The sequence below is a fragment of the Podarcis cretensis genome (assembly GCF_951804945.1).
Source record: "Podarcis cretensis genome assembly, chromosome: 1".
In the NCBI taxonomy this organism is placed as follows: domain Eukaryota; kingdom Metazoa; phylum Chordata; class Lepidosauria; order Squamata; family Lacertidae; genus Podarcis; species Podarcis cretensis.
Window position 1 is genome coordinate 108,641,025 of NC_137170.1, and position 12,016 is coordinate 108,653,040.

General features: G+C 41.8%; 1 protein-coding gene across 9 annotated transcripts in view; it reads right to left on the reverse strand.

The window, feature by feature from the left end:
- CCDC148 (coiled-coil domain containing 148) overlaps positions 1-12,016 on the reverse strand; it is a gene marked incomplete at its 5' end in the record, with an annotated part of 104,711 nt that overhangs the window by 33,269 nt on the left and 59,426 nt on the right. For all 9 annotated transcript variants that reach the window (XM_079978218.1, XM_079978217.1, XM_079978215.1 and 6 more), the window contains one exon: positions 8,961-9,167. In XM_079978218.1, the coding sequence (XP_079834344.1) occupies positions 8,961-9,167 (207 nt within the window). The remainder of the gene's footprint in view (positions 1-8,960; positions 9,168-12,016) is intronic.

Below are 12,016 nucleotides of genomic sequence, written 5' to 3' on the forward strand. Positions count from 1 at the left end.
CCATGGTATGGACTGCAAGTTTTTGCTCTTTCTGATGCAGTTTCAGGAAATGGGCTTTACTGTGTAAACATTAAGCGTGCTGTTTCAGTATTAAACAATCCTGATTGTTAACCTAATATTAAAGCAGTAGGGAAACTGGCTCGCCCACAGCCTGTTTCACAAATGAGATCACATTTTAGCAAGGCGGCGACTGCCAGGAGCAATAAGCTTTGAATGCCAGTTGTAATTAAAAACTTTACTTTCAAATATATTTCACAGTTTATACATGGTGAAAGGAGGATTTGCAGACTGCACACAGATTGCTTTGCTACACAGAGTGGATACTTCTTCATAGTCAGTTAATTATCTGACTAGTGTACACTGCAAGGATGCAAAGTGCACTAAGCATGACTAATTAAGGCAACAAATTGTATGTTATGGCCCAAAATTTTTCATCCCTTTCCAGTTGTGAACAGAAATTCCCCCTATCGTCCATATGCACAATGAAATAAAAATGCTGTTACACCAATGAGGAAAATGAGTTCAGAAAGATTACAGTTTCCTCCTTTGTGCTGTGATTCTGATGAGCAGAGAAAATATGCCAAAACGGTGGAATAACACTACTTCAGAAATGTGACTGCTCACCAACTTTCTCATAGCAGGTGAAGTTAACCTTCCTCTACTCATGGTCCTCTAGATCACAGGCCAAAAGTATGATTTGCAGGCCAGTTCACACACCTCCTCTGTAATCAATCACTTTCCCCTATGCATTGCAAATGAGTCATCTGAACCAAAGGCCCCAAGCATAAGATACATTTTCCATTTCACCCATGTTTCACCAAAGCAGGGACTGCTGCCAGTAACCGATGGGGAGAGGACTGAGGCGGCAGGGGGTTGCTGCAGTGTGGGTGCAGCAGCAGCGCCAATGTGACGCTTTTGCCCTTGCACCAACACCACACCAGCCTTCTTCTCAGTTACTAGCAGTGACCGCAGCATTGGAATACCAGGCAAGCAATGCCTCCTCAGCCCACCAGCTGCTAATGTCCTTCAACACTTCCTCTGGCCCTTTCACTACAAAGAAGGATGATCTCCCTTCCCTCATCCATGAACTTAACAGTCTGTTGGTCACCTTTACTCAGCATGAGGGGATTGCTGACACCGGGCAAGCTGTGGCGTTGAGGTTCATCTGAAAGTGGACTCAGGGTCACAAGTGGTCCTTGGCTCACCATTAGATAAATGCTAATCTATAGTTGAGGGCAGTTTTTTTTTAAAAAAAAATACTTAAATGTTTTATTTTATATTCCATATTTCAAAGCCGTTCAAAATAATAAAAATGCAGGTGATACTGCATTCACAAAAGAATCAAAACTATTATTGATGGGATGAAACTAATATACCATTGATTTTCATGGGGCTAAAAGGGGACTAATGTCATCAGGATCTAAGTCTATAACTCTGAAATAAGCTTATTCCACAAATAAGCTCATTTCTTAGTATTGAAGGAACTTAGCACAAGAAAACGCAACACAGGATAATTTTAGACAACAGCCAGATTGTGTCCACTGAAGTAGTCTAGTTTTTGAGTCTTTACATTAACTTTTCCTTACCAAAGAGTAAATAGTTGCCTGTTGCAAAGATAATTATTTGTCCTTGACACGTTTACAACTCCTCTAAACAGACAACCACAAACCACAAGCCTCTCTCCATATCATAAAAACCAAATGCATCTGCACACAAATGTAAACCTGATAATGGCTTCTCTTATTTACAATGAAAGTTCAGAGCCAAATGCATACTGTACATATTTGTTGAAAGGGGGCAGCCCCAGAGGCTCTTGACATCTAAATATCATATAAATTTTGTCTCATCTGTAAGCCTTAGTCTATTCTGTGCTTTAACATGCGCAGGAAGAAGTGGGTCACAAATCAATCACTATCCATTTAATATTTTTCAAAAGAGTCAAATGAGATTATGTCTGCCTCCAGCAAACACAGTACAGGGACTATGGTCAATATGCTTTAACGCTCATCTGATGGTTAAAGCTAGGGCACAACTAGGTTTTAGAACTAGGATTTTTTAATCCAATGGCAAATGTGGTTTAAAATCCCTCTTACTTTTAGCTTTTCCTTGAAGTAATACAAATCAAGCGACTACTGTTGTTCAACATGAGCCTGCCTAGAAGAAGAGACCTTTGTCTGAGAGCCCTTATCAAGTCCCTTTGCAACCTAAAGCAAGGTGAGAGGTGATGGGGTACATGCAGAAAAAAGGCCCTTGTCTTTGGAATAACCTCTCGAGGGAAGATTGCCTGGAGCAGACTCCAGTTGCCTTTGACTTCTCTGTTCCAAGAGGTCTTTTAATCTTGCTTGGCTCTGGCTTTAACTGCCCTTATGCTGAAACCTCACCCTCTTTGGTGGCCATGAAACCAGAAGAGTTATTTCTGCAAGTTTTGTTTTTTTTGGGGGGGGAATGGGGTTCACAAATGGTTTTGAAGGCAGGGTTGTCACACCAGGCAACTCATTTAAAAAAGAAAAAGGAAAGGATGGGGACCCAAGCACATGCTCTTGTCTACTTTTGCATTCTAGGAAAAAGTGCTGCTAGAGATCCCACCCGCTGATGGCAACTACAGCAGGATTTCCCCCGCCCTCCTTCTCATAAAAAATGGCAGCCAGCAGCAGCTTGCAGCACCGAGATAGTGGGTGGGTGTGGGGTCATCTATGTTTGTTCTGCTGCTTTTTATGTTGATATTTGTTCTGGTTTTATCTGTTTGCCTGCTATCTGCTATGGGGATCTTATGGAGGGTAGGATAGAAATGTATAAATACATAAATAAAAAGCAGCTTGTTCTACCTTCAAGAAGATAATTTGCTTTTAATTGGGTTTTAAAAGGTCTGCATATAATTAATCGTATTTTAAAAGTCACCTACTGGATAACAACCAATTAGGGGGGGAAATATGCTGCTCATTCTTGGGCTAGTTATATATTCAAATGGTGTATGTGGACATTTTGCAATCAGCAACACGTCACAGGTAAACGCCTCCATTATTTCAGAGGTACACCACCGCCTTGCTTGTACTATCTGTGAAGTGTCTGAATCTATTATGTGTAAAGTCTAACACAATCAAAATGAAATAAATATGCATTTTGCTATTTCTTAAAGTACCAATAAGATCTGATTCTATGTTAAGCATTACTTACACGTTCCAATTTGGTTGAAATAGAAAGGAAAAATATCTGTCCTTTAGGCATTATCCATCTATGTAATGCAACTATAAGAAATCTGGGTGTCTTTTTTGGCCTTCCAATTTAATTAGAAGCAGAGAACAATAAGAAACAACAAGAGACCACAGGAGAGAACTGAGGAGCAAAAGAACAGAAGCAACAGATAAAAGAAGAAGAGGGAAAGTGGTAATGAGAGATTTCTATAATGAAGCCAGGTCATTTACCATAGTTCTATTTTATTTTTTAAAAAAATGTAAACTATAACTTGGAACAATAAAAGAGAAGAAAAAGCTGAGACTTAATACAGAAAGTTGGTCTTTGGAACATGCAAGTAGAAAAGGATTTTTTTTTGTGAGACGCATATATGGTTCTCCTAGGTATATGCATGTGCAGGCGAATGAACATAACTTTAAAAACATTCCTAAGAAGAAATCACTTGCTAGAAAAATGGATGTAAAAGTTAAGATTTTGCATTTTACCAAGCAAAGGGTGGGATTCAACTAAGTTGTTGCATTTGTGGAACAAGGATTGCTTGTACAATGGGACTTCCTGCCTATCCTTCCCCTGCATGCCCCCTAAATCTGGTCTGGAAGGTTGGGGGAACTCCCAAAGTAGGTTTAAGGGGGAACAGAAGAGGGGAACAGAGGCAGAGGGAGAAGAGAGAAGAGGGGGGAGTCCCATTGTGCAAGTCAACTATGTACGCCATAGTGCTGTCAGGAGGTCCTACACATGAGTAGGAGTCCAGCAGAGACACATGCCTGACTGGCATGTTCTCTCCCTCCTGGTTGGTCATTCGAGAGATTCAAAAGCTTTCTCCAGCGACTGATATCAAGAGGGATCAGCATACTTCAGGATCAGCAGAGTATAGGCAGTCAGGGTTCAGACTCAGTAGAGCAGCAATTTGGCTAAACTACATATATATATATATATATATATATATATATATATATATATACGGAGGGACGCAGGTGGCGCTGTGGGTTAAAGCCTCAGCGCCTAGGGCTTGCCGATCGAAAGGTTGGCGGTTCGAATCCCTGCGGCGGGGTGCGCTCCCGCTGCTCGGTCCCAGCGCCTGCCAACCTAGCAGTTCGAAAGCACCTCCGGGTGCAAGTAGATAAATAGGGACCGCTTACCAGCGGGAAGGTAAACGGCGTTTCCGTGTGCGGCTCTGGCTCGCCAGAGCAGCGATGTCACGCTGGCCACGTGACCCGGAAGTGTCTCCGGACAGCGCTGGCCCCTGGCCTCTTAAGTGAGATGGGCGCACAACCCCAGAGTCTGTCAAGACTGGCCCGTACGGGCAGGGGTAGCTTTACCTTTACCTTTTATACACACACACACACACACACACACACACTTGGAGCATCATAACTCAGTTCCTTCTTCTTCAGCATCAGACAGCAAAGAGAAAGAGGAAAAAGGACAAAAATCCTACATTACGGAAACACAGTAATAAAAACATCCTGTCTCTGTCACTTCCCACAATGTGGAATGAAAACATACACCGTCATGTGATAAAAACAATCCCTTGACTGCAACACGGGAAAAGAATCCTAACAAGTGCTACACTGAATTACACTCCAAGATTCTACTGCTCTTAACTTTTCCCCCACAGACACTGTCATATTTCAATCATCATGTATCAGTCATCTCCACCATCTCCAACTATTAACCACACCAGGGTTGCAATTGTAATGTTTGTTTATAAAAGAATAAAATGGTTTAAGAGCAACAACAGAAAAGGCTTCTGACTTTGTGGGAGGAAGCAGCTGTAAGGGAAAGGGGTGACTGGAGAAAATCAACTCCCAGCTTCGACTTTTCCACTAATGGAATGAGCAGAAGGGACACTCTTGATCTTACTCCCAATACAAGACTTTTAAGTTAAACCATTGGACAATCGGGACAAAAAGGCAAAGTCTGAATTATTAATAGTACAGAGACAACTCTGACTTTCCCAAGTGCTTTATTACAACTAATTCAAAACTCATGCAGGAGAGGGCTATCAATGGCTACTAGCCATGATTGCTATGCTCTATCTCCATATTTGGAGGAAGCAAAGCTTCTGAATACCAGTTGCCGGAAACCATGGGAGAGGAGGGTGATCTTCTGCTCAAATCCTTCTCACTGGTTTCTCACAGACATCTGGTTGGCCACTGTGGTAACAGGATACTGGCCACTGGCCTAATCCAGCAGGCTGTTCTTAAGAAAGCTGTGGCATCCTGATGGAAATCACAATAGCAGCTCAGAAAAGCCACACTCTCTAGTCTTCAGTGTGTGGTGGTGGATGGTAGTAATTGTGGAAGAAACTTTACTCTTTCCTAAGGCCCAAGCTATGTCTCTCTTACCAAAACCAGCATGAACTAAGTTCTGAGCAGCCCTTCAGATCAGGGGACAGATTGGAGTGTCTACAGCCACTATCTTGTTGGCAGATGAAGTAATGGGATAGGGTTGGCTGCCTCTCACATATTATCAACTCTGTGGCTGAAGGAGAGAACAAGGCAATGTTTTTGTTTGCCAGCACTGGAGTGGGGAAGAAAGTTGACTTGCTCCCTAGTTACAGACCCCACAACAACAACAAAAAGGAAGACAGACAGTAACGTCCCAATTTCGTGAAGACTGAATGCACTTGGGAATGAAAGGGTTACCCAATCCTTACTATGAAGCTGAGCCCTGAGGTTCTTCCAGCTCATTGACAGAACACATCCAGATGTAACAAAATACATTTAAAAAATGTTTCATAGACAAGATTAAAAGGAGGGGGAGAGAGATCAAGGATTTTATAAGCAGAAGGGGCATCATATGGGCTGAATCAGGAGGTGACTTTGGCAAGGAAGATGTTTTCCAGATCCTGGGAGCAGGAGGCACTAAGGGAGAGTTGTGGCGTTTGCCCCCCCCCTTGGTGTGTGACATCATACTGGGTTCATAAGGAAAGGGTTAACTAAGTGTAAAATGACTAACTTATAGGAACCTAAGGGGAGGAGTTAGAGTTAGAGTTGTTAAGAAGTCAGTCTGGAGTTAGAGAAGAGAGAGGGAGGATAAGTCTCTGGGTTGGGCTAGTCTGATGTGAGAGTGAGAGAATCTGTTAAGAGGAGTCAGTCAAACAGTTGAGATAATCAGTCAGAAGGTATTAGGAAGGTATAGGTCAGTAAAGAAACTAAGGTTAAGAAACTGACAAGAAAATTATTTGAGAAACCATAAACTTGTTCATGCTTATAAAATAAACTTGTTTATTTGGTTTAATTTTAACAACTGTCTGGACTCGGTGTGTACCCGAGAGTAACGGGTTGGTGGCAGCGGGGAAGCGAGCACAGTGGTGGCACAGGGATCAATAGACTGTCAAACGTCCGGGGATCCTGTGTGATCGCCACAAGAGTCTTTACAGGAATATCACAATGTTCTCGGGGAGCGAGACAGTTTCTGACAACATGAGTATCTCAACAATTCTATTCTCATTTGCCTTCCTACTTGCCAAATGTGTTGGTTTGTGGGAACCTGCCATGTTGCACAATATAACAGATAGTTTGTTTATAAAGATATCCCAGTTTCCCATTGGTGCAATCCAGAAGAAAGCTGCCATATGGTTCTGTTGATTTACCCTATTCGGCTTCTCAAGATGCTCCAAGGATTTGTCCTTGGAGGAATTCAGTTTCGTTTTAAACCTCTTGCTGATTTTGATGGAATTAAAAATTCATCCAATAATTTGTTCATGTTAAAATCAATTAAAATGTTCCTTTTTCAAAATTTATTCACTCTTTCACATTCCATGCTCTGTGGGGCAAAGCATGGGTATTTAGCAATACAATATCTTATTATTTGTTTATTATGAATTGTTCTACAACAAGTGTAAGGAATCAGTGGCCCTCCTGATGCTGCTGAACCCCAACTCCCATCATCCCCAGCCAGCATGGCCAATGGACAGGCATACTGGGAATGGCAGTCCAACAGAATCTGGGAGGCCACAGGTTTCCCATCCCTGTTTTATGAGTTATTGTTCTATCTTGGTCTTTGCCTGCCATGACTTTGCCAATCATCTTCAACCCCTCTAGTGCCAAACTTGTGTGGTAGTGTGCCTGCCAGTTTGGAAACAAAACAGGACTATCCAAAGGCAAGTTAGTGGTTTCTACTTTCTCTGGAGACCAGGTTTTGCTCTCACTGGACCCCTATTCTCTCCAATCAGGTTTTGACCCAATCTGCACAATTGCCTAGAGGAAAAGCACAATATGCTGCTCCATCTCCTCAATCTTGTCATTGCTAGCAAGTTCAAAGAGGCTGCAGAGCTTGGCCAGACAAGTTCAGGGAACACACATCTCCCTTGCTTCAAAGGGTTGGAAGTTTTTCTGAGCTGTGTCCTATCTTAGCTCACTGGAGACTCTGTTTTGGAGTGGGGTGAATTAAAAAGAAGGAAATTTTGAGGAGCAGTTGAAAACATACTGATAAATGGAGAGACCAGGAAAAGGAGCAAGGAAATGAAAGGAATGCATTCTTTTTCATCCCTCCCTCTCAATTCCTTGCAGGGGTCCACATCTTGCAGGGGTCTTCCTGTGTGTAGGATGCATAGGGAAACCATTAAGTTTCCATCACATTTTATTCATTTTCTTCTGCCATGGATCCCAAAGGTAGCGTAAATGTGTTTCTTCCCATGGGGTCTTATCCAGGTACTGGACAGATCCAGACCTGCTTACCTTCAGCCAGGTGAAGTGCCTTCAAACCTTGCCTTGGATCCTTTCATGATCAATTTTATTAAAGCAGTAACCAAATTAGTAGACACTCTGATGATGTATTGAAAACACAGCATTCAGATGAATGCAGGCAAAATGTCAATAAATCAGAACAAAAGTACCCAGGAATTTTGGCAGAGCGGAAGATGTTTATTGCTAACTATCGATTCTGGCTAATCGCGCAGTTGGCAATTGGCAATTGCTAGACTCCCCTTCTTCTAGACATAGGTCAGATTTCCAAATTAATGTTTGTGTCTAACATTTTTACATTTCATTTCTCTTTTCATTACTTGTCACCAACTTTACTGCTCTGACTATTTGTTCTCTATGGCCATTTCAGTTCTTCACAGGGAGTCTGGAGGCAGAAACTACCTTTTGTGATGACATCTTTGCTTCTTTTAGAAGACTGCAAGGCAGCCATGGTTTGGCTAAAATTGGGGGTGGGTGGGAAATCCCCCCTATTCTGTCACTGGGCCACTTTTTTCATCTAAAAATTAAACAATTTCTAGGGCAGGCACACATCAAATGTAACATCCTTGTCTCTTATTACACCTGATTTCAGCTAAAAGGCAGAGAAACTTTTCTCCCGTTGAAACCTTCAGGCATGCCTGTTACTAGGGGGACTTAGCCAACATGCTGCTATACCATTATACCAACACAGGACATGATAAATGAAATTAGCAAAACGAAAACCCATTTATGAGCATGATTCCATAGGCGTGAGTGCAGCTGAAGCAAAACAGATCCATTAATATAAAGCCTCAAGAGCAGAAAAGAAATTAAAAACAAATTTTACACAAATGTTCTAGGAAAAACAAATCAAGATGCACCCCCACCCCCCAATGCTCAAGAGGGATGCAATAAAAAAGTGCAGCCCTGAAGAATCGCTAGACTAGTAACTATGAGTATGGTGTAATCTATCTCCATTTTAAGAGGGGGGGGGGAGTCCATATTATAGCTGCTGCAACATTTTTTCCTTAAGCAAATATTGAACAATCCAGGATACAAGGCAACATAAATGTAATTGGCGGTTGTGTAATAGTCTACCTTTTCTTTGAGATCCGCACATATTTCCTGTTGTTTTCTTCTATTATTAGCCAACATAATTTCTGTCTCATGAGCAGCACAAGCTTCTGCGAGAGTCATCACTGCCTTCAGTAAAAAAGCTTTCCTTGCCTCGGCCCAGTTGAACATCAAAGCTCTCCACTGATTCCTAGTAAAATGGTAGTGGTCCCAAGCTCTTTCGTGAGCAACCTAGAAAACAATAATAAAGGGAAGTCAGGATTATTTTCACCCATATGATATAAATCTTTATACTGAGGTAACTTCAAACAATCATTACAAATGAAAGTATTAGAAGGAAAAATGAAAATTATCTGCGCCCCCGCCATTGAAAATAGCAGAGTACCCTGTCAGGAGTTTCAAGTACCGTATTTTTTGCTCTATAAGACTCACTTTTTCCCTCCTAAAAAGTAAGGGGAAATGTGTGTGCATCTTAAGTAGCGAATGCAGGCTGCGCAGCTATCCCAGAAGCCAGAACAGCAAGAGGGATTGCTGCTTTCACTGCACAGTGATCCCTCTTGTTGTTCTGGCTTCTGAGATTCAGAATATTTTTTTTCTTGTTTTCCTGCTCCAAAAACTAGGTGTGTCTTATGGTCTGGTGCATCTTATAGAGTGAAAAATACGGTACTTGTAGGACTGACTGATTTGGGCTGGCCAGGGCTGTGCTAAGGAAACTAGCAGCCCAAAGATACGTTTAATAAAAGGTTCCATTCTCAAATTGGCAAAGGGATGAGAACAGAGTTACGCACAGAGAACAGAGAGAAAGAATCACCAAAAGACCTCATAATAAGCACTTCTCTTCCCAGAGTAATCTCAGGGATGAATACAATTAGTCGTAAAAAAAAACTATAAACACAAACTGTGTCACTTTGTAAGAGGAAAAAGCTCAGGCAAAATGCAGCAACAATGTAATGTGACAGCAACTGGTTCGGGAGTAAAAGAGGCCTTAGATGGCACTGTAATTCTCTTGGATTGTCTTGAAGGGGAGGCATTACGTGAACATTTCATTGTTCAGAAATGATTTGATGCTGTTGTGATTTGCTATGAGCTCACAGAGAGAGTTAGGATATAAATCAAAGTCCATACACATAAATTAAGTACCACCTATAATTACAAGGGTCGTAAAATAGCCTTGCTGGTAGAAATGGAGTCTTATTCTACAATTAAGTCATATTATAAATCAGGTCTTAATGAAACAAATGGCTATTATGCTGGGCAAATCATATTTCTAAATTTGCTAAAATTCCACTAGACCTGGGGTGGGGAAACTGTGGTTCTTCAGGTGCTGAACTACAAATCCCATCAGCCCTGTCCATTGGCTATGTTGCTTGGGCCTGAAGGAGAGCCACAAGTTCCCTATTGCTGTAACATATGAAGGTTAAGCTCTATAGTGCAAGGCAGAGAGCAGGATGTTCAAAGTATTCCTTTCTGATTGCAAGCCCCTATGCCCCTCCTCATCCTGGAAGTTGGGTGACGCAATGCAAGGATCTGCAGATGGACAAGGACATCGTGGAAGTCCCAATGCATATGGGGAAGTTGTATAGCCAGCGTACTAGGAAGGGGAAAGCTAGGAGAGCCTGTTTATCCCCTTCCTTGAACAACCGCCTTGCAAGCAGGCAAGTTGCATCTTAGAACTATCTACTAGTCATTGCCATCACCACCCCTCTCAGCCCCAGGTGGCAAGGAATCCTGGGCAAGTACTAAAGGAAGTACTAAAAAAACAGGACCTCAAGATCACACTGGGTTTCCTTGGCCCTCCTGGGGGTGCAAGAAACTTGCTTTTCTCCAGCAAGATTCCTCTCAATTTACAAGGGCTAGCTAGTTATTAGAGTCCCACCCCAAGTATCTTCTCATTATCTTAAATATTACAAGTAGTCCATCTTCACATTAAGCCAGCAGCACTGCCCTGTGTTGGCCCTGTTTCATTAAATGTTACTTCTTTGTCATTTTTAATTCACAGAAAATGTTACATCAATACCTATTCAGCAAAAGGGGTGTGTGAGTGAGTGTACTGAAAACCATGCGTGCAAATTCATCATCTTATATGACAAGGACAAATTATGCCTTCAGATTATATCACAAAAGTTGTGGGAAAGGGCTACACAAGCAATTAAAGTCAAAAGTAAAAGAGATGCAGGGGAAGCTGAAGATGCTTTTAAGATGGGATATCATCTGGCCTACAGCTGGAAAAGGCAACCAGAACAGGCCCACTGACTCATTGGATCCCAGACTTTGAGTATACAAGCTTCTTCAGATCCTAGTTCAACAAAGAATCTTGAATTCTTGCATCATTACAGTAACCTTGCAACACATTCATTCATTCATTCATTCATTCAATTTCATAAAATTATATACATACGTTTTCTGTGTGCTCACTATGTTGAAAGATTATGGATGGTCACAGTACATGGGAAATTAGGACACCCTATGTAGGTTGCAAAATATTTACAGCAACAATCCAAGATACTAACACAGTTAAATAGCCATTATGTGACTTTGGGTGCCACATTTTATGCCACCAAAATGGCAGTTGTTGTCTAGTATATAAGTTTACTAGGCTATTTTTATCAGACATATACAAAAATCCACCTCCACAGAAAACATGTTAAATCAAACACTCATTACAATACTGAACTAAGTTGTTGCAAGACAATTTGAGCATATAACATCAATCTTGGTCTGACTGCGCCGGCTGCCAAACTGGTTCCTGGGCCCTATTCAAAGTGCTGGTTTTGACCTATAAATTGTTCAGGACCACAATAACTCAAGGACCACCTCTCTTCTCATATGAGCCAACCCGGACCCTGAATTTAGCATCTGAGACCCATCTTCGTGTAACTTCTCTACGAGATGTCTGAAGGGTGACAACACGAGAATGGGCCTTTTCTGCAGCGGCTCCCCCGCTTGTGGAATGCTCTCCCCAGAGAGGCCCGCTTGGTGCCTTCATTACATATATTTAGGGGCCTGGCAAAAACTTTCCTCTATAACAAGGTCTTTGGTCTTTAACCCTCTGTGGTCTTTTAGAAGTGAGTGGGATGTTT